The sequence below is a fragment of the Chironomus tepperi genome, unplaced genomic scaffold (assembly GCF_022539635.2).
Source record: "Chironomus tepperi strain 1889 unplaced genomic scaffold, CSIRO-AGI_Ctep_v1 contig_445, whole genome shotgun sequence".
In the NCBI taxonomy this organism is placed as follows: domain Eukaryota; kingdom Metazoa; phylum Arthropoda; class Insecta; order Diptera; family Chironomidae; genus Chironomus; species Chironomus tepperi.
Genome location: NW_027226567.1, coordinates 364,270 through 388,787, shown reverse-complemented (window position 1 = coordinate 388,787; position 24,518 = coordinate 364,270). Strand labels below are relative to the sequence as shown.

Here is a 24,518-nt window from a genome sequence, read left to right as displayed (position 1 = left end):
CGATAAAAAAAATGTAAAGTAAATGTGAAGTAAAGATGAGTCTCAATGTCTTATATCTTCAATAACATCAGCAGCAGCAGCAGCAACGACGACAATGATGATGATGATGATATAAAGCAAGTTGATATTATTGAGAGAAAAGAGAGTGAGCGAGTAAATGAAAGATAATTTTTTTTAAAGCTATGAACAAAAAAAAAAGACGAGAAATTGTAAAGAAGGAAACGAGAAAAAAAAAAAAATAAAAACATACTAACAAACACAACAATTAAATGTATCAGGCAAAAATACTTAACCGAAAAGAAAGAAAAAGGAAAAAAAAAAATTTTATACACGCATAGTCAGTGTGCACTTTGCTGTGTTTAGACAACAATTATAATTTTTTTTTTTCTTTCTTATTTTCTCAGTACTTTGTTAGATTTCGGCCAGAACGGATTGAATTTTTTTGGATATTGTGCGCTCCGCTCTCCGGGCACTATATACAATATAGTAAATATTTTTTTGTGTGTCTCATTAATTTAATTTCACCCGAAAAAATATAAAATATAAAAAAAATTATTTTTATGGAAATAAAAATTTATTGTGATGTTATGAAATAGTAAGGACACTCGAGGATATGTCTGAATAATAATACATAAAAAATAATAATAATAATCAAGTTGCATGAGGAGAAAAAAAAATATTTTTTGTTGACAAACAGAAGAAAGAAAAAAAATTGTGAAAAAAAAAGTTAAAAAATTTTTTGCCGACAAGTGACATTTAGATTAGTGCAGCGGCGATTAACAATTGGAAGGAGATTAAGCTGTGTGCGGTGTCAAAAGTGTGAATATTTATTGAAAAGTAATTATTAATTGTATTTTTAATTTTGCGGCTAATTGTGCGTGCATGTGACAATAAAAATTTATGAATTCAGCTACGGACGGCGCCTTTCAATTATTTCATCATAGCTACTCACTTATATTTACAAACATCATCAGCGCTATACTCAAATGATCATAAATTATTCTTCAGTTTATAAATGAAAAAATCATATGAAGTTAATAATAGTTACTATACATTTTTAATCGACTGCTGTTTGCTCCAGAATTATCTACATTAAAGTACTTATGATCCATCCTCATCGTTTAATATTTTTTTGAGATGAGGGAAAAAAAATATTTTTTTTTGTTTCTAGATCAAGTAGAGTCAAGAAGTTGATTGAGTATTTTTTGACTGATGAATGAAGTGCATTTTGTGTCTTGTTTTTTGGGAATTGATCGAGTTTTGTGAGTTTTTTGATTGAAATTTGAAATTTTTTTAGACATTTTAAAATTGTTTAAAAGTTTTTAAATTGTTAAATTATTTTTAAAATAATTGAATTCTTTAATTGAAATTCAACATTTGAAGATCTTTGAAGATTGTGAGAAAAATTTAATTTGGCATTTTGCAATTTTACAATTTTTCAAAAAAACAGAAAAATTCAATTTTAACTTTTAAACATCTAAATCAAAAAAAATTTAACTAAAATAGTTTTCAAAAGTTTCATGAAAATTAAAAAAAAAATTGATTAGGGAAAATTTCATAATTTTACTCCTGAAACTTTAAATAAATTTAAACTTTCAAAAGAATCCAATTTGCAAAATAAACTTAAGTTTTGAAAAAATCAGAATCTTTTAAAATTTATAACTTCCTAAGAAATGTCAAAAGATTTAAATTTTGAATTTATTTCCTTAAGTTGTCAAATATTTTAAAAGAATACAAAATAATTCAATATTCTTTCAATGTTGAAAAAGTCATATATTTTTGCTAAGCTAAAAAGTTAACTTGATGACAATGAAAGATGACAATTTTTGTTTTATTTCAAACAATTCATTTTCAAAACTAAGTTTCAAAAGTTTTTTAATCGAGAATAATTTAAAGAAAAAAATCAATTTATAAACTATTTGATCAATTGTTTTATGATAACAATTATTAAGTACAAGCAATTGAATTTATTGAAAAAATTTTGGTGAAAATTTTGAAAAAACTGCAGAAACAATTTTCTTATCTTCATTTTCCTATTTCATATCGATGATCAGTTCAATTTTATATGTTTTCGGATGCTTGTTTCAAATTTTGAAACACAGCATAAATTAGTAAAATAAAATTTTCTATGTTAACTTAGATTAGCTTCTTCAATTGTAGACTTTTTGATCCAAAATATGATCATTCTAATTGTTCTCTCAAATTTCGCATATTTGACTTTTGACATTTTTAAGATCTGTAGATCGACTCTATTCACTTGATACTCTATTCACTAGTAAGAAAAACACTAAGAAAAATTTTAAATAAAACGGAGAATCTTCAATTTAATTTTCATAATTTTTGTCATTTAATTTTCATAATTTTTGTCATTCAATTTTGATCAAAGTAAACTTACATCATAAATCTTTTTCAAATATTATTTGAAATATTTCATTGAAAATTAAAGTTGAATTTAGAGTTTTCAATCCCGGAATTAAAATGTATTGAAATACTGGATTACATAAAATTCAATTCCGGCATGAAAAAAATCTTAATTGAATTTGAAAAGAAAATGAAATTGTAAAATAAGAATATTCAAATTTGTCTAAAAATTGTTCAATCTAAAATTCTAAGTCAAAAATTCCTAATAAACACAAAGTTCAATTCTCAAAAGAGGAAAAAGTGATCAATCCCAAGCGCATTCAACACAGCAAAAAAATGCACCAAATATCAAATAGATAGAAAATTATGAAAAAAAAAAAACTCGAAATACAAAATATAAAATAAAATATAAATTGTTACGCAATAATTAATAAGAAAAGCGTGTAGCAATGAGAAGATCGCCTCTTCATGTATGTAAGAGACGCAAGCATGCTTTCAAATTTTCAATGGATGATGATAAGTAATGTTTCGCTTTATTTTTCAGAATGAAATAAATTTCATGAAGGAAATAAATAGATATCTACATATAACATATATTTCTCTATCTTAAAAAAGTAAAAGGAAAAAGATGAAAAAAAATGTGTGTACGATTATTTATTATGTGAAGCAGTTGGTGCTTTTATTTTATTTTTACAAAGTGAATATCACGCGGCAAACAGTAACAACCAAAATACACGAAAAATCATCATTTCAAAAAAAAGAGATTTCATTTTCCAATTAAAATATTTAATTTTTTTGTTTTTAATTTTTTTTTCCCCCAAACGCGACTGTTTTGTGCTTGCGTACCCGAAAAAAAAAAATATTATTTTTTTATTATTAGAACACTCACTTTTTATATTGTAAAGGAGATTTCCCCATCATCTCACTTTATTTCGTCTTCTTTTTTTAAAAAAATTTAATATAGCGCGTTTTTTTCTGGACAGATTGGCAATGCGGAAGTCAATTATGTTGTTTTGTTGACTGATCTTCATTCAAGGATTGTTTGTCTTTAGATTGCAATAAGTGATAATTTTCGTGTGATGCGATGGAATGCGACATGCAAAAATTGGCAAAAATTAATATTCCAGTTTGAGAAAACGCGCTAATTTTTGATCATTCTTAAAATTTTCTAAAATTTGACTAAAAGTTTGCCAATTTCTAGGAAGATATAATTGAAATTCAAAAATTCTTCCATTCAAATTTCAAATTCAATGAGAAAAACGCGCTCATATTTTGGCGCGAAAATGCATCAATTTACCATCGACTTCAATTTTGATCGAATTTTGAATTAAAATTCCACAAATTCCTAAAACTGATCTCCAAAACTTTGACAATTTCCTCATCAGAAAACCGCGCTCACTTCCCATTTACGATCACTGTGTCACAATTTCATTAATTCTCTCTCCCAAGTGATTCACAGCAAATGTGATTAAATTCTTTTGAAACGAAGATCATTACGAATCTACATAAATGGTTAATTTAGTCACCAAGGCTTTTCATATCATTCATCCTTGAGTTCTCTGCTGATCACCAACAGCCACAGTACAATTTAACATCATGTGATCACCGTCATGAATTTTTTGTAAGATATTAACAGAAGTAAAACTAATTAAATTAGGTAAAAAAAACTCATCTGTACGTGTCGAATAATTAGAGCATCATAAAAAGAACATTCTTTAGTTTAGTTCATGTCCGAGACAAAAGAGAAAAGAAGTTAAACTTCAATGCACGAAGAAAAAAGGCAACAAAAAGATTTTTTGACTTTTTAAGGATCACAAGTGAAATAAAAGCATGAAAAGAAGGACAATGGAATAAAGGAATGGAAAGAATTGGGGAATGTTGTAGCTAAATGGGATTGGAGATTGAAGATTGTTGGATTTTTGGATGTTTTGAGCATTTTTGAAATGATTTGTTTTTGTTTACATTGGATTAAATTTTTAATCCTGAGATTAAAATTAAATCCACGGATTAAAAAATTTAATCCAAGAATTAGAATTTTTATATCAAAATTCCATAACTCACTGCCAATTTGTCAACCTTAACATCCATTTTTATCTTGATTCATTGTCTTCCGACATTGTCTAAGCCTATGAACTATGAATTCATTCAACTGAATCCTTGACTATACAGTGAGATCACTTACTTAAATGTTAAATGTAAGCAATCTAGTTCCCATGACTATCAAAACAGAAATTTTAAGAATTTCAAAGCGAAAAAATTTTATGCGATAAAAAAAAATTAATTCAAGAACATAAAGCCATTAATTCATTGAATATTGAGTCAGAAAGGAGATTGTGGTAGGAAAATAAATTTTATTTTGCGGCAAAAACAGCGAGAAATCATTGATTTATTGGAAACATTTTCTAATAATATGATGACCGTCAAATTTATAGTTTTAAATCTAGCATTGAGCATTGGCTATGCCTTTACATATGTAAATTTATTGATAAGATTTAGGATATTTATAATGCCACATGTTGATAATTTTTTGAATATTTTTATTTTCGTGTTAATGGAACTGATTTTAATGGAAAAGATCACTAATTGAAGTTATTTTAGCACAAATAGGAATTGAATTGAGTTTGAACAGTGATAATTGAATTAAATTTTTGATTATTCTTGAAGGTTTTGTTGCGAAAATACTAGACAATGGTACATTTGAGTTTGATTGCTGACTTTTGGACTTAGTGTTTGTGGTTTACTTCCTAAATTAAGTTAGAAATGTTATCCAATTGAAAGATTCTAATCAGAATCTGTTCAAATTGATCCTTATGAGAGCAGACATCTTAGTCTTACTATATATTCATTGATTTGATGCTCTTTGAGTTGGTACGAATCCTATTTGACAGATTCTTATGAATTTGTCCTTAAACTTGCATTTGATCTTCTAAGACGGTGCTTCTCAAACTTTTCACAATCTTTAAACAGAAAGTCACAGTCCTGGCTTGCACAAATCGGGATATTGATCAAAAATGCAAGCCCAAGCCGGTCGCACTATTATTTTGTGCCGGATTCAGTGGAATTTGGTTCTATGCCGGAGTCACAATCAATTAGTCCCAGATTTAGGATCGATTAACCAACTTGTGCTATCTTTTGTCAATTTGGTGCTCTACCATAATCCAAAACTCCACAATCCTTCAATCCTGTACCACATTTCTAATCATTACCACCCACACGATATCTACCCACACTAATTTACTAAAAAATCCAATCCTATTTAATTAATTTCCATTCATAATTCCGCAAAACATTGTGTACACAACCTGACATTGTGAGTGATTCACTTGTCACGTTTTCCATCCATAAGTCATGAATTATGCTTCTCTAGTTGTAACTTAATAAATGTAAAATCGATTTACACTTTATGGTTCAAATGCAATAATAATTTGAAGGAAATGCACAATTAAACTTTATCAATTGACCAATTTCTATCTGCCCACCCATCTGCACGCAAACATTGTCTATAATACCGTAAAATAATCATCAAAAACCATGAATATTTTATTATTATTTTAAGTCTCATTAATGCCAATCGAATGAATTAATTGAATTAAGTTTTTTTTTTTTGGAATTACAACATTAACTACTTTACCACATGGATGTCGACCTTACGATCTTAAAAGAAATCAATCAAATATGTAATTTTTTCTGTTTGGGAATTTGGAACTGACTGGGGAATTAATTCATTAAGTAATGTGAGATAAATTTCGATTGTTTTTAAGATTTTTTTTGGTTTTTATTCGTTTTGTTTTGTTTGTCTGCGATCATACATACATTTTTGAGTAATTGCGCATATTTTGGATACTATGAAGTCATAATCGGCTATAAGTTTGACATTTGTTGTCCGTAAATTGAACAAAGTTGACTCACAGGTGCATATGTTTGAATTGTTTACTGTCAAGTTTAGTTGATTGTCTGTTTTGGGTTTTTGAGGGGAGATTGATGCTGGGGACAGATGGAGGAGGTTGGGGATTTGGGTATCTTATGTAGGAATGGGCAACCTTTGTGCTACGGTACACCATCCGGCATTTAGGTTTGTCAACTAAGGTTTCTCGAATACTCGATCTCGACAAATTCTTAAGTAGTCTCGGCTTCGGGCAGTCCCCGGTAATCTTGGTCTTGATCTCGTCATCAGCATCAAGAACTCTTATTGCCAACCACTGATCGAATGCTTTTGTGATTGATTTCAATGTAAATTTCAAAATCCCATCCTTAAAATAGTTCAAAATTGTCTAAATTGACTGTAATTCATGATAGGATTCGAACTTAAATCCCATGAGATTTCAATCATGAGTTCTGACTAGCTTCGTTTCTACATGAGCCACCAATCCACCTCATTTCATTGAAACAATCGAATTTAAAAGTCAATTTCAAAAACCTTTCATCTAATCCCACCCAAAAATAATACAACCAAAAAGTGTTTCAATTTCAAAAACATATTTCAGCTACAAATCAAATCAAAATACATATAAATTAATTATATATATTTTTTTTGTACATAAAACTCAAAAGAATCTCTCTCGAATGTCCTCATTTAATTGTTATTATATTTCCTCTTGTCTATGTCTCTTCGCTTAATGCTGTTGTATGTTCCAATATCAATTTTTAGTCCAACTATATAGAAAACAATTTTTTTCCATTTACAGTGAATGTACTTGTACATTTAAAACATAAAACTGAAATGAAATTACGAAAATAGAACTAAACTTTTATATATATTTTTTTTTGTTCATTCTATTATAATAGAGACAGAGACGGAGTGTTAGGTGTGAGTGAGAAGGAGCGAAATAAAAAAAAGGCTATGGAAGGGAAAAAATTAATCGGTTTAATTTAACGTACTAAAATTTAATTATTTAATCAATAAAATGCTAGAACGCTTTTTTTGCTACAATTGAACGTAAAAACGAAATAATATTCCGTATACATTAAAATTTTCTGCAAATGGAAAATTGTGTACTCTTTCTATAGTTATAGAAAATTATTTATTTGAATGAGTGAGGAGCTTATACCATGGTAATGTTTGGCATTCACTATTTCTCATACCACCCAAAAAAATGGAAATTTTCGTCTCGCTCTCTGTACCGCGTACAACTACTCAATAACTAGCTTATGAATAGCATAAATCGTTATATGAAAAGGGGGATGAGTTGCTTTGTGACAAAATATTGTCTTTAATTAATTTCTTATTGATTTTTGAATAATTTTTTGTTTTTACATATCAACTTTACACATCAGATAGTGATTTACATATCAATTTACACATCGAACGACAACTTCCACACATTAAATGATTTATTCTACACATCAAATGACAAATTTTACACATCAATCCATACTTCTACATATCATTTTACACATGACACTTAGTTGGCTTCCCCCTGATCATATCAATACACTTAATTCAAGAATTTTAATTCTTATGATTATTGGCAAATCGCTCGGGCTTCACTTGTATCGTGTTCGTGTATTATTTATCGTGTGTTGGAAATTTTCGAGCTTCTTCTCTCTGTTTTTTTTTTATTATTTTAATCATGTTTCTAATTGAAAATTAATTAAAATTAATTACGTCGAATGTTAGAATTGTATTTTCGGCGAATTCGTTGTTTATAGTTTTTAGGCTATATGTATAATATTGAATCGTACATAAAGTTCAATTGTCTTTCATTGTATTGTATTGTATTGTACGGCGACATTCAATTTTCGTTGTGACTAACATAAAGAGGGCAAAATAATTCACAAAAGTTTACTTTACACTAAGAAGAACTTCACTTGAAATGATATTAAATCATTGCGAGATAGTCAAAGTATGAACAGAATAAAATATAAAATAACGACTGTCAATTGATGTCGATTAAAAGCAATTTTTGTTTCCTACGAAAAAGTTTTTTTAGCGCAATTTTTTTTTTTGCATTGCACATGCGATTTTTTTAATCATTTTGATGGAATCTGGAGAATTGTTAAATAGTTTATCGTGTATTTTATAATTTGATCGGAAATATGAGTGTTAGAGTCAATTTTGAGGTTATATTGCGTTTTTGTCAGATTATTTGATGTTAAACGATCGTAGTAGGCTTAAAATTGTTTCATTTGACTTTTGCCATTTATTTTTATAAAACAAACGACATTTGTTTTTAAAATATTACTTAATTATCGAGAAATAAGCAAAAAACTTCTCGAAGTGAGCATAAAAACGTGCTTTTGAATATTTAAAATAAAAATAACCGTTAATGACTTATATGAATAATTTTCAATCACTACCGCCAAAAAAAGTCACTCAAGTCTTCAATTTATATTCATTTCCTGACTTGTTTTCTGCCGTATATTCAAGAATTCAGCATTATTGTCCATATGTGTCACATATATAAGAACATGCACACACAAATGATTGCCGAAACTCGAAAATTTTTATTGTATTTTTTTATCACATCATCTCACTTTTGCACTTTCTTTTTCTATCCTGCAGTCATCGTCGTCGTCATCATCGTCATCGCCCACATGTGAGAAAATAATCAACAACAACAACAATATTTATGATAATAAGAATAACATTCGAAAAGGAGATATTTTTATAGAATTGCTAAATAATATTTTGTGCAATGACAAATATATTAAAATCCAGAAGCCGAAATTAAGTGATAAAGTCTCCTCTCATTCTATCTCTCTTACTCATCAGAACAAATGGAATTTATGCAATGTGTAGAATCGATGCAGTCCAATTTTGTATAACGAAGGAAATTTTTTAAGTTCTTTTATACAAAAAAGAGTTAAATTGTGTATTTTTTATCAAAAAGTCGTGTGAATGAGAGAGCAAAATAAGAAAATAATTAGATAAACTCGTAAATTAGTTAACAGAAAACAGAAAAAGAAGTCAACAAAAAGCAGCAAAAAAGATCAGAAAGGATACGAAATTTTTATATTTGGGTAAGTAAAAGTTTTATTGACAAAATATTTGATTCTACTTCCATCTTTTTACTCCTATACATATGTACATGCTAGCTATTGTCACGAATTATTTGCAATATATGGTGACCGTGCCTTAAGTTCAATTTATATTTTCAAGTTGAATTAAATTTACTCACTATTTGCTTATTGCTGTGAAATACTGCGACAGTTGAGTAATGTGAAGCTTGTACATTTATGTGAATGTGTAAAATATGTGTGGAATAAGAAGAATTAGGAAGTTGAAAATGCTATGAGCATTTTTAAATATATTTTTATGCATTTGAGACATGAAATCTGTCAAAGTGACATAATATTTTGATTAATTGAGATTGTTATTGGACAGTTGGTGCTGTTAGTTATGTGCCATAATGGTTTATTGATGTAAATCAGTGAGAAATAATGAATTTTTGATTTTGGCGGGAAATTCTAGAGAATTTCGTTTGTTTACATTTAAAAATTTGAATTTTCTTCTCTAATTTAGCATAGTAAACACTGAAATTATGATATTAGTGAGCCACAATCTCGATTACTTCGATTAAACTAATCAAAACTAAAGTAAATTGAAGAAATTAGTCAAAATTTGCAAAAAAATTGAAGAATATTGTAAAAATCATCAAAAACCTAAAAAATTCTAATTTTAGAACCTCCGAAATGTCTAATCAAATTCATTAAGCATTCAAAAACAGTACAGAAATTACCCATGAATAATTTACAATATCAAAATGCGAAGTATTTCCGATCATATCGCAACATTAACTAAACGAAGCAAGCATTTTATTCTCTAAATTAATTAAATATCTTCATATCTATTCATAAACTACAAGGCGTACATAGATATTTACTTCCATCATCATCGTACACGAAATAAATCCGTTCCTCAGTAAAAAAAAAATCAATGAAAATTCTAACTCTAATCAAAAACTTGTATATTAGATAAATTACGACATCCACACCCATTCATAATCTATCTTTAAATTATATTCTTCATTACCGTACGGAATAAATCTTTGAAATTACTTTCTATCATCCGCAATATATCGGATCATGAATCATCACCTCAAGCGTACGTACCAATATTTTTTTTCTGTATGATTTCAACAAATTCCCATCACCTACTATTCATTTACTTACTCATAGTTTACTGAGTGTATGGAACAAATGGGAAGGAATAAAGCAAAAAACAGAATTTACATTTCGAAAGCCTCAAAAATTTTATTCATTCAGTAATGAATTAAAAGTAAACGACGACATTAAGTAATTTATTATATTTTTTTTTATATCTCATTCCATTCCATATAGTCAATATACAGCACACAATAATATGCATGTGGATAATTTTTTGAATGTCGTGTGTTTATCTCTTCTGTTTACCACCGAATAAAAAAAAAAGTAAAGAGAGTCCAAAGAAAAAGAAACATTAGGAGCAGTCAGAAGTCAGTATGGTGAAGCAATGAACCAACAATGATCCCATACAAGAATGAAAAGGAATTAAGAAATTGTCGACTGTGCTTAATTTTCATTGTAACAAATGATATCTCTTAAAATGTTTTCTACTTCTTTTTTTTCGGGTTCTTTTGCTTGAGTTCTGTCTTAAGAGCGCGTTTTTAAGTGCTTTTTAGGCCTTTGGTTGATTTTGATCAACAGTATGTGATGGGGTTATGAATGAGTGTTAGCATATTGAAGGATTTTGGTCAGTAATCGAATACTTTGATTAGAATTATGATTTGTCGTCAATTTAACGTGATCGTCAATTTGACGTTCAACTGTAATTTTCCATTTGAATTTTCATGACTTACAGCCAACTTCAAGTCAATCAAATTTAAATTTATTTTGACCGTTAAACACTAAATTTGACACAAAACAATCGTAAGAGCTTCATGACTCATAGTTACGTTTAACTACTGTAAACTAGACTTTATACCAAGCTTAATTTTCATATAAACCGCGCTAAGTCCCCCCACATACCCAAAGCAATACTTTAGTAATTTTTCTTGAAAATATTTTGAATAAATTTTTATTTTTTGTTGTGTCCAAAAAAAAAAAAAGAAAAGAAGAAAAAGAAACAAATGAAATCGGAATTAGAATATGTGTGTGCTTTATATTAAACACAGTAAGAGAAGAAATAAAGAAACGTGTTTTTTTTCTGTGGATTCTTTTCGATGGACCAGACATTAAAAATATTTATTTTAATCTAAAGAAAAAGAAAGAAAAAAAAGTACCCGAATCACCATAAAGACAATATAAAATGATATAAAAAGGAAGAGACATCAACAGCAGCAGCAACAAACGAGTTCTTACATATTGTTACTGTGTCTCATTTCTAAAAAGTCCATTCATTTGTAAGTGCTTCAAAAAATATTATTTATTATGAGACCTCCGAGAAATTCTTTTGACTTAAATAATATTGGGTACCCGAGCGACACATGTGAAGGAGGCTCTGGCACGGGGCCCCTACAGGCTCTGCTAAACCTTATGGAAACACCAAACGACAGCAGCCATTTGAAGTCAATTAAAGAGATTTGGCGGAACCTTTCAGTTCCGCAACGAATTCTCCTTCACTTGTGTCGCTCGGGCAAGGAGACTCACATCGATGGCAATTTATCTCACATTATAAGCCTTTGCGTGTACCTGAAAAATGAGATCCTCTAAACGTCGATAAATCGAATGAAATAAATCGAAGAATTTTTACACAAAAAAAAGCAGGTAAATTGACTGCATGGAAGCATACAACAAATAAACGTTCCAAAATGTCCCTCTCCAATCCATAAAAATAATCTCTTACTCACTTCAGAGTTAATTGAAAGTCGAAAATTAGAAAATCAATTGACATAAATTTTAAAATTTTAACACTTATCCGGTAAATGCAAAAGCGCTTACTTTATTTATACTTCATATATGACTTCGTGTATTATATACACACTAATTACCAGTTTGCGACAACGTCGCACTTTTATCGCTGTTACTGTCAGTTTTTTTTTGGGGTTCTTAAAAGAAATATTTTTGTGAACGTAATGTGAATGAGTAAGTTAAAAAGTATTAAAAACTTCTGGATTAGGGCTTACTGTTTGAGATTTGAGATAGACCAGATGATTTAAGATTAAATTATGTCATTAAAGGCTTGAAAATAGAATTTGACTTTTTAACGGTTATTTGAGATTTGAATTGAGTTCTAATCTAACGTTTTTCAAAAATTCAAAGACTTTTGAAATGATTCTATTTAACGTTTTTCAAAAATTCAAAGACTTTGACGGATTTTTTAATGTTGAAAAATCAAAATAACGAATTTTTTAGTTTTGAAATCGCAAAAGTCGCTAAAACAGCATTTGAATTAAAAATTTAACGGTATTTTAAACATAAAACCTTAAATTAATTAAAATTCATGTTCTCTAATCCATATAAATGAAAACAAATAAAAATAACGAAAATTACCCGGAATAATCAACCTTAAGCTTAAGAAACCCCATCATACATACAAAATGAATTACCAAATATCCAAGAAATAAAGTAGTGGAAAAGAAAATGAAGAAAAATAGAAATATTAAAAATAATAGAGTCTCAAAAAAACGCTATGGCATGTGTAGGTACTTGTAGCCAGTAATAGAGGTATTAGAGTTAATTTCTTCGTGATTAATCTATTAAACTATTTAGTATACGCGCGAAATGGTCACAGGGAAGGCATTATTTTTATTATTATTCTTAGTTATTTCTTCTATGTTTTCTCTCGTTCGTACATGCTCAGCGAGAGGTATGCGAGAAGACAAACGAAATAAGAAACAAAAAAAAAATTTATAATTCAAGACAACTAAATGTGTTAATAAGCAGCATTCAAAAATTCAATTAACGGCTTTCAATTGTAATTGTTAATTGTTGTATGAGTGTCCCACTAGATTCATAGGTTTTATAGCCTCTTACAAAATGTCTTGTCCGCTTTACTCATTGGAAATATACAACAAAATAAATAAAAATAGGCCCAGTGAATGGGCAAGTGCTTGTCATTTTTCATCGATTTTAGTCATTGTTATATTTTATGTTGATTAATTGATGAAGTGCTTGTGAGTCATTTTTTGAGACTTTTTAGAAAGGTTACTGGAAGTACAATTTTAAATGTTGCATTATTACTTCAATAATGCATGCTGCGTTTAGTTTTTAGTTATTTTCTATTTAATTCAATTGAATCCAAAATTTGTAACCGACATTTTTTGAATTTTTGCATCATTGAAGGAAAGTTTTTTCTATTTTTGCATCAAATTTTCATTTTTTTTACACCAAAAGATGCAAGAACATTTGAGTTCTGCTTCAAAAAATTCTGCATCTATAGATGCAAAAGTTAGTAAATCAGCGCTTCAAATGATGCTAAAAATACAATTCTTCTGCAACAATGACGCAAAATTTCACCTCAATTTAAAAAACAAACAATCAACAATTAAATTAACTTTCACGTAATTTCCAATCGTAGACAATATTTCATAATTTACTTATATAAAAAAAATCCACCGCATCATTGAAGCGAAAGGACAAAGCAATCAAGAGACACAAATTAACATTTTTAGCACATTTGCCTAATTTAATTAACATTTAATAGGTCACTAAGCAATGCTTAGTAAGCATTTACTACCATTGCATATCTCTGGGCTTACATTCAAGTACTTCGACACACAAAAGACATTTTAATTGCTATTTTTTTTTCAAGAAATTGACTAATTTAACAACTTTTGATTAACATAAACAACAAAAAATCGCAAAAAAAGAAGACAAAGTAGAGAAGAAGAAGTGCCCAATGCTGTGGGATCGCGTCCAAGCTTTTAATTGTTCAGATAAATATTCAAAGACATTTTGTTGGAAATGACAAAGCAATAGACGTAGTCTGTGTAAGACAATGTGTATGAAAAATTTACTTGAAAAATAGTTAGAGGCTTAAGTAATGCTTTTTATTAGCGACTTGTCATTCAAATGAAGTTTTATTTCTTGAAACAAAACAAAAACAAAAAAAATACAAAAATTTGTATGTATATTGAATGTACATGTACGTAGATAGATGGTAAGAAATAAAACTGGACTTCTATTGTGTCTAATTAAAGCCTCTTAATATTATTACATGAAATGTTTGGCCTTTTTTTATATTTAAAAACAGAAGTACCAAAATAAGACACAAAAAGGCATTTTTTTGTTGTTACTTTATTAAGCAGATATGTGAGACACAGATAGTCATAAAAATAATTTGTACACGCGGCTCCCGGAAATGGCATTTTTTTCCGCGACATACATAAAAATTATTAGAATGACATCTGCACATATGGATGAAGAGGAAAAGTAGAAAACAAGTGGAAACTTGCAAGAAATAGAAACAGAAGTTTGTTGTATTTTTGTGGATTAATAATGTAGATTGGGTTAAGACTTAAAGGATATTAATTTATGGATGGGTATTTTTAGTGGATTTTGGATTTATCTGAAGATCGTGCAGGAAACCAAGTCTAAGACTTCCCAATTTCAGAACCGACAAGTTCCGAAATTTTGAAGTTTTCCCTTATAGTCCCGGATTTAGTATCGGCCTCGGTCTCGTTCTCGGTCTTAGTCTTGAATATTCATCGAAACCAATACTTTGGAACCGATTCTTGAGGAAAACATAGAACTAGACACCGACTTGACAATAATTTCCAGATTAATTAGTCAAAATGTATTCTTTATCACTCGGAATCTGGGTATTAATGATGTGCATACTAAAGACAAGCTTTTGAGGTTGGGAACTGTCTTCTAAACTATGTGTTCAACACAAACTGATCCATATCAGCATTCCACCCATTCTCATAGACTTCAGCAATGTCCAATCCCTGACAATCTCATAAATCCCTCTAATTCAATTCCATATCATCAAACTAACTCAAAATTGATTTCCTTCTATAAAAAATATCCAATCTGATCATGACATCACCTTATGTCCCACATATGCATATCCACCCGAAACACCAAAAACTTTAGCTGATAATTCATTGTTCACGGTACAAAAAAAAAGTTATTATTTTATTTTTAGCAACACAGAAAAAAAGAACGTTTTTCACTTCCCATCCTCGTATGTTCACACATTCATTCATTCATTTTATTTAGTCATATGGTGCAGCCCGCGAAATTACAAAAAAAGGGAAGAAAGAATGAATACATAATACAGTATAAAGAAGAAACAAAAAAAAATTGAGTCAAAAGCACACGAATGACATATCAATGCAGAATATTCTACTTCTCTGTTGCTTGCTCACTTCTCTGCCTATACACAACGACGATGATGCATTTTAATTAAATGCCGTATACATTCGCAGTATTAAAATACATACGGAATGAGAATCATATATAAAAAAAAGAGACAAAAATCGCAACGATAACGACGACGTATGTCACAAACACGCACATATACTGAATTATTATTGTCATCGTCGTATTGTCATTGTGTCTGCATGCCTACAAAAAACATTGTCGGTATAGACATTATGGCAGAGAAAAAGGAGAGCCTTGATTGTTTTTAAGGCAAAAAAACGAGAAGAGTAACTTTTTATTTTATGTTATGAATGAATGCATCCATAAAATGAATCATAGATAATGTGCTTTAGTATCAATTTTGAGATCATAAAATCGAGTGTCTTCCATACCTTGTGACAATATGACAACAAACACAACAGCAACGACAGTAGCAGTAGCATGACATGAAGATATATATTTATGTTATTTCACATTGATTCAAAGTTTAACTTTGAATGCCTTTTATAACGATTTTGATGATGACAATATTGAGACATAAAGAAGTCAATTCAATGACATACACACCGATATTAATTTATTATGAATTTACAAATAAAAAAGAAGAAAAAAAATGTTCTTTGATATACGGGAAATGCGACTTGAATGAGGAGACTTTCTGTCTGAACATGCGGTGCTAAAAATAAAACGATCAATTATGTCATTCACGTGGTTTTTTTTTTGCGGACGATTGTGGAATGAACAAAGTTTGCTTTGATTTCTGGGATGTAAAAGTTTTGTCAACTTTTTTTTTTCAAAATTGTCATTTTGAATTTTATTAACTGTCAATTTAAATTTAAAAATTTCTCAACTGTCATTTTGAATTTAAAAAATTCTCAAGTGTCATTACAAATTCAAAATTCCTAACTGTCAATAAATATTCAAAAATCTCAACAATCATTTAAAGTTTGAATAAATTCGATCATCTCGGTAATAAAATTCTAATAATTCATATCAATTCTTCTCATTACAGCACAGCAACATTGACCTCAGGATGGATATATCATCACCAACGCCATCCGATCAGCAATATGCTTTAAAATGGAATGATTTTCAATCATCAATATTGTCATCGTTTCGACATTTACGCGATGAAGAGGATTTTGTTGATGTTACATTGGCGTGTGATCAGCGATCATTTACTGCCCATAAGGTAATGAAGCTTTTGATTAAAAAATCAACTTATAACACGCAATCTTTTAGTAACCGTTGTTCGTTTGTCGAACAGCGAATATTTCTTAATTAATTCATTTTTTTTATACTTCACCTCCTCAATATTTTGTATTTTTGCTCATGAAATAATCTTTCATTTCCATTGTAATAAGGGACGTGCAGAATAAAAAAAAAATAATGAATGAATCGAATAATAAAAATGTTATTCTATTTTTCTTCTTTTTCTCTTCATAAAGGTGGTATTGAGCGCATGCAGTCCATATTTTCGTAAATTACTAAAGGCCAATCCTTGCGAACATCCAATCGTTATTCTTCGAGACATTCGTTCCGAAGACGTGGAAAATTTGTTAAGGTGTGTATTAATGAAAATGGACATTAAATGAATTAATAGAAGTCAGATTATTTGTGGCAACAACAGCTCACATAGAGCACAGCGAAAAAAAAAATTGGAATATAAATGTGGCTATTTTAGCTTCTATTACATTTAGTGAAGTAAAAATAAAGATCACAAAAATTCCATTGTATGTGGAAAAAAAATAATAATAATAGCGAAAAAAAAAACGGAAGAATATTCATTTTTTTCTATGCTATTCTGTGTACAGCACTTTGTTGTTGTCAGTTATTGATTATAAAAAAATATGTGTATATATTCTGTCCGTTTTGTTTATATAGAAATGTTTTGATTTAATATTGCTAATGAGTTAACTCATGATAAGTTAATTTATTATAGAATTCTAGTATTTTTGGAACTAGGTTGGACAATGGGCATTTTTGTGTAATGTTCTATCCGATTTTTCATGTTTTATGACTGAATTTACTTTGTAACTGTCAATTTTAATTCAAATATTTCGATTATCCAAAATTTGTCATCTCGGTTTTGATTACTTTTATAAAAAAGTTTCAATTTTCATTTTTGTCAGTTTTAAATTGATTAATAGAGATTAAAAGAACAAATACTATTCAAGTGCCAATCAATAACTCAGTTAGATCAAGGATCATCCACTAAACATCCAGAAACAGTCAAAAATCAACAAATTTTAACAATTTTTACAATTTCTTCTTCACAGGTTTATGTATAATGGCGAAGTTCACATCGGACAAGAGCAACTTAGTGACTTCCTTAAGACAGCACATTTATTGCAGATTCGTGGACTTGCTGAAGTTACCAATAATCATCATTCACTAAATAAAAGCAATCTTTCACATAATGCTTCCCTTAATTCATCATCAATTCTTCCAGCATTGACGTCGCTGAGCAAAGAGATGAAAACCTCTCCAGTTAGTCACATAGGTTAATGTCGTAATATGCCCCAACTAACCAAAAACATTTTTCTTTTTTTTAATTTCATTTACCCAATTTTTGCTAATCACTTTAAAATTTCTGAACAAATTGAAAATTTCAATAAAAAAATTTTAAATTGTGAATATAAAGCAAAATCAAAGCTCAACATCAATTCCATGGGATATGATTACAGATGATTCATCGCAACCGACACCACCACCACAAAAACGAATAAAATCAGCCGAGCTTTACAAGAGACAGCATGGACTTACGGATGAACAAATGGTCGTTCGCGATCATTTAGCATCGAGCTTACAACAGCATGCATTGAGACGTGATCGTGATAAATCGAAAGAATCTCGATCGGAACGTGACAGAAGTGTGGAAATGAAAGAATCATTGTTGAGTCAAGCTTTAGAAGGTGGACCGACGTTAACAATACCAACACAGGTATGAAACAAAATTTTTTGATACTTTTTTATTTATTTCCCATGATGAAAGACTCACATAACAACACATTTGGGTACAATTTTTATTGAATACGACTTTTTTCTTCCTTTATAAATAAAGCATCCGGATTTGCAATCACTTCAAGCGCAAAGTACCGGTGAGGATTCAAATAGCAGCGATACGGTTGCTTCTGATGCTGGCGATGTACATGATGGATTAAATGGTTCGCTCGATCACTCAAGAACACCAACCTTCCAGAACTCATTTTTGGGCCTTCAAAATCTACCCGGATTATTACCAGGACCATCTGGTATGAGTGACAACTTTGGTGAGTTTAAAATTCTCATTTTCAGTTTCGTACATTTCAATTTTCCTTACAAATGATATAGAATATAAAGAAAAATGTAGAACAAGCCTCGATGAAGAAAAAAAAAGAATGTAAAATGAAATATTTTTTTATTAACAAATTCAATAATGTCAGAAAAGAACATTTCATTTTTTTCCGTTCTACGCAATAACCTAAGAGATATAAAGTAATAGTATGCATTTCAGTATATCCAAAAGTATTGGGATGAAATAGCTCTTTTCAACTACCTTTTTCATTCCCCTTACCACCAATTTACCATTTCCGAATCGAAACTATATTTCAAGACATTTTATAAGGCTGTAATATGCTGAATATGAATGTAGAGAACACTTTTTTGTTTGAGTTAAAGGAAGCGTAAGCTGAGGGCGGCAAATTTAACAAACATGTGAACAATCTATATGCGAATGAAAATTTTTTTGGGGAGAAAAATGGTCAAGTCGTAAAATTTTTCTCTTTATATATATCCTTTCTATTTTTTTTATTCGACTATGTGTGTGCTTTTCGCCTTTCTTTTATTTTTCTTTACTTCATTCCGTCCAAATTTTTTTTTTTTTTTTTTGAGGCATAGATTAAATTTACTATTCTCGATTTGTCAATTTTCTGCTCTGAGGGAATATTTTTTCTTCAAATTGAACATATTTTGATGGGTTTTTTTTTGTGGCTGAGGACTGTTGGAATTTGACTGGGAAAATGATTTGATCCCATTGACTGACTTTTTTCCAAAAATGTGGTTTTACAATGTTTGGTTATGTTTTTGAATTTTTGGGATTTTATTAATAAACTTTTGAACGTTCTGAACTAGATCGATAGACTGAACTTGCTGAATAAAATGGATTCACTTGGGTATATTTTTCTGAGCCAGCTGAATTGTATGAACTTACTGAATCAGCAAAAATGAGCTTAGCCAGCTGAATTTAGCTGAATCAACTAAACTAAGCTCAATCAGCTGAAATGTGCTGAATTAACTAAAGTAACCTTATCAAGCTGAATTATACTAAATTAACTAAATCAGCAAAATTAATCTTATTTTACTAAGTTTTGCTGAATCAGATCTTCTAGCTGAATTGGGTGTAATTTACTTATTAAGCCAATTTAGAATTTTTAAGCTGAATTGTGCTGAATCTATTGAGTCATCTGAAATAAGATCATTCAGCTGGATTGAGATTGTATTGCTGAATCAGTTAATTTTGATCTACAAAGCTGAATTGTTCTGGAAAATTTGAATTCGCTGAATCAGTTAAATTAAGTTTATTTACTGAATTCCTGATTGATTAAATTTACTGAATTCTAACATATTTCGTCAACTTTTAGACAGTTCGAATCCTTAAAAATTGTAAAAATTCAGCATAACATCCTAAATAACCTCAGAATTCACCAACATTAGCTAATTTTACCCCAAGCACCCCAATTTGACATCCTCAAAGATTTAAAAAATCAAAGTTTTTCTGTTAAAAAATTCAATAGTCATTCAACTTTGCATGTCCAGTCGATAAATAATTCACACCAGAAATGTATATATAAATTCTTCATTCTGTTTTGTAAATTAAATTTATCTATGTGACCTTCGTTTGTCCATATACCTCACTCACTACTTATACATTGTGTATATATATTATCCAAGTATATCGACTATGAGAATTGTTAGAGGAATAAAAAAAAAACAAAAGAAATAAGGAAGAAAAAGGCATGTATGTACATATAAGTTTACAGTTTGTTGAAATGATATTAAATATATTTATGTATCACACATCGTATACAATATAACAAACTGATATCGCTTTTTTTTTTATTTGAAATTCATGTATGTTCCGACAGAAACTGAAAGGAGAGCCTCACATGTGGAGATGAGGTTTGAAGGGGGGCAACGATGGATAAAACGAAAAAAAAAAAAAAACAAAGTATACATCTTTAAACTCTCACTGACTATATGTGTATATTTCATATACCATTTGGGGGTATTTTTCTTTTCCTTTCTTTCCTTTCCATTGGCATCGTCTTATTTTTCAAGAAAAAAAAAAAGGAAAAAAGGGCCCTTTTCCATTTGGCCTGCAAAATGCTTGGGAAAACTTTAGAAAAATAAGAAGTAGAAGGCATTGCATGAAGAGAAATGAGAGAATTGGAAAAAAAAAGTTTCCTTATGCCATGTACACATAAAAGGCACATGAATGTTTTTCCATTACATTTCATGTGAACTGCTTCACACACATGTACAGATGGAAAAAAAGTGCTATTTTTCTATTCTTTTCTTGTTCTTACTTTAGATAGGAAACGAATTCTTCATTTTTGTCGTACCATATATATTGTTGGACTTTACGGGGAGAGAAAATTTATGTGTTTATGACCGGAGCTTAAACTTTTCTTATTTCTGTTGGGGAGGAACGGGAGACAAAACTCGACTATTGTCCATTCATCATGTATCGTCCACATAAAATATGAACTTTATAGTTGAAAAATTCAATCATGTGTTTCACGACTGAATCTTGATCCTATTGCTTGAACAAGTCATTATGTCATGTGATTTAGGAGATTGGTCACTTTACTGACCGTTTTCAGATTTTCTGGTGTGTGATTATTGTACAGAATGGGATGAATATTGTCAGTTAATCTTATTTTACATTGTATATCTTTTTTAAGATCTTAAGGAGCTCTAGATGCTTTAAAATAAGGGAAATTCTAAATTTGGGAATTTAAAATGAATTCAATGAATGAAAACATTTTTCAAATTCTAAAAGTCCGTTAAATTTTTAAATTTTAAAAATCCGTTAACAAAATTTCAACTAAATTTCAACTCAAAATAATACAAATAATTCTGCAAAAATGCTCAATATCCAAAAATATTTCTCAATAATAAGAAGCATATCCATCCCATTAGTGGTTTTCCTTATTCCTCAATTTGATCTTCGGATAAATGATTTGAAAATGAATATTTTTTTCTCATGTCCAAAATGAAAACTAAGGAAAACTTTCAAATACACACACGATAAGGCATAAAATCCAATTGGATATAAAAAAAATTTTTTTATTCAATTCTTCTTCATTTTTAAGGAAAGTAAAGAAGGAAAATTAAGTAGTTGGAGATAGAAAATGGGATGTAGATTTTCAATTTTTCCTCTATATCTCCTCCTTCTGTATATTCTATTCTTATTTTATAAATATATGTATATTTGGAACATTTGAGTATGGAATCAAATGAAAAGTGTGTATAGATGGATGGATTGAGAATTGAGAAACCCTTTTTTTTGTGCTTACATATTATGTTCAATATATGTATATACGTACGACATAGTACAAAAAAAGGAAAAGAAAATAAGGAGCTAGGTAGTTTCTTAGATGCAAGAGTGTGGGATGGGGATGGATGGATGGGTGGTCGAGTTTAGGAAAATAAACCCAATTTTCTCTCCATCATGTCCATTGTTTCAAGTCGAAAAGTTTCAAGTGTTTTAAATTGCTTGTTTATGTATGCCAAGGATGGGGTGAAGGAATTGAATTGGTTATGGATAGATATGCTGTAAGCCTCATCCCCATACTTACAGTAAAAAATATCTATAGAATATTTTCTATCCTATTTGCAAGTAAATTATCACCATCCTCATGCTCCATATGATTTTGCACACACAATTTCAAAATATATAATATGTGTGTATGTCGTAAACTTTTATATATGCTATGAGAGCTTCCTCAACAATAATAAAAATAACCAAACGGGGTGAAAATCAAAATGATACAAACAACAAAAAAGAAGAGGATATTTCTCATCTCAAGCTCCACAATTTTTTTATTCTTCTTCATTTTCTATAAAATCAGAACAAAAAAGAAATACTTTTTGGGGATAGTTCGGCTATCAGGTCCATCACATTTGACTATATTAGATTAATTAGGATATATTTAATAAGAATTTCTATACAAAGTAATAACGTTCATTTGTAATTCAAATTATATTAATATTTTGCATAGTTGAAAACCCTTTTCTCATCAAATTTTAATATGTTTTTGAATTTCGAAGAATAAACATTATTGTGAGTAAATAAATCCTTAAGGAAGTCATTTAATTAAGCTGCAATTATTAGATTACCAAACAAAGGCATTGGAAAGTTCTAAAAATGCAAAATAAAGTTATTCTTATGCAATTCAGATTTGTAAAATTACATTTTCAATTTTTTAACCCAAATATCAGTAAATACTTTATTTTTTAGCATTAATTGGTTAGATTAGGACTTAAATAAGCATTTACAATGCTTCTGTACCGACAAAATGCAACTGGAAGTAGAAAATTTTGCAAATCTTCATTTCCTTTCATAGTGTTAGTGCTTACATAAAATTCAAATTTTTGACTGTTGAAACCGCAATATTTTTGTATGACAATATCAATTGAGACATCATTTCCAAACAACCCATTAAGTGCTGTACTAAAATTTTTTTGTTCTGTACATTTGCGTGTAGATGTGAATAGAGAGCTCAAAACTAAGTTATGGGGTGGCAAAAATTGTTTATTTTATTGCCTTTTTGATAAAAATCTTTGTCAGTGTGAAAAAAAATACTTTTTTTTTCACTGATGATGTCTTGCTGAACAACAATTGAATGGGGGACGTTGCCCATTCCTTTTTGGAGGCCTATTTTTTGGGTATCAAACAAAAGCAAAGTTTTATGTCTCCCTTTATCACTCACTTGCTTCTGTTATATGTCCACTTTTTTTTATCCTTCTTTTTCTATCCATAAATTCAATTTAAATGCGAATGTATAAAAAAAAGAGGGACAACACGAATAAGTGTAGAAGCTATTCAAAAATTGAAGTGGTATATATATTACGACTATAGTAGTTTTTCATCTCTCATGCTGTGTGTATGCTCGGGTATGTTTTTGTTTGGGTGGCGGAGTGGAATGGGATGAGGAAGTAAAAATTATGGCGTGAGAGACACAGCATTCTCAATAATCTTTAAAGAAGAGGATGAGAAGATAAGGGTGAGTGTGAGAAAATGAGAGATGGAAATCCAAAAATATCAACTTGACATAAAACTTTATTTTATCTCTTCAAACTTTTTTTTTTGTTGTAGTTTTATTCCCATCTTCATTTCTATTCCTTTTTGGAGTATTTCTTAATTCTATAGAGGGAAAAAAGGGTTTATAATTGGGGTAAGTGAATGAGATTTGAGACAAAGAATGAAAAATTGAGAATAACGAATAGATGAGGAAAAACTAGCATTAAAATCAGGGAAGAAAAATTGAAGAATTCTTTATGATTAATTGGTAAAACTAGTAACTATAATACTATATGATAAATTACTAACATTTGTAAATTTTAATGTATATACGTATATATTAATTATTTTAATGTTGTTTAAAAGTTTAAATCCTGAAGATTATGGATTTTGAAAGCTTAACTTTAATGGTTTTATTGGATATTACGTTATTGATAGTTTAGAACTATTATGAATGATTGCATCAATTTCTTGAGTTTTTTAATTGAAATTTTTAACTGTCAAATGTTTTTGCATCAATTTGTCGCATCTTTAAATTGAAATTTTCAACTGCCAACTCTTTTTTATGCATCTTTTTCATTCAATTTTAAATTGAATGATTTTTCGCGTCATTTTCATTCAAAATTTCAATCGTTAAATGATT

At 29.3% G+C, this 24,518-nt stretch overlaps 1 protein-coding gene across 6 annotated transcripts in view; it reads left to right on the top strand.

Annotated features, from left to right (window-relative positions):
- Positions 1 to 354: 354 nt before the first annotated feature.
- ab (BTB/POZ-zinc finger protein abrupt) overlaps positions 355 to 24,518 on the top strand; it is a 45,076-nt gene continuing 20,912 nt past the window's right edge. For 2 of the 6 annotated variants that reach the window (XM_070650160.1, XM_070650159.1), the window contains exons 1-7: positions 361 to 837; positions 8,864 to 9,321; positions 16,601 to 16,780; positions 17,037 to 17,152; positions 17,868 to 18,078; positions 18,233 to 18,532; positions 18,653 to 18,860. In XM_070650160.1, the coding sequence (XP_070506261.1) occupies positions 16,622 to 16,780; positions 17,037 to 17,152; positions 17,868 to 18,078; positions 18,233 to 18,532; positions 18,653 to 18,860 (994 nt within the window). In that variant the 5' untranslated portion in view covers positions 361 to 837; positions 8,864 to 9,321; positions 16,601 to 16,621. Of the gene's footprint in view, positions 838 to 8,863; positions 9,322 to 16,600; positions 16,781 to 17,036; positions 17,153 to 17,867; positions 18,092 to 18,232; positions 18,533 to 18,652; positions 18,861 to 24,518 lie in introns of all 6 variants that reach the window. The other 4 variants (XM_070650165.1, XM_070650162.1, XM_070650163.1 and 1 more) reach the window with 4 other exon arrangements.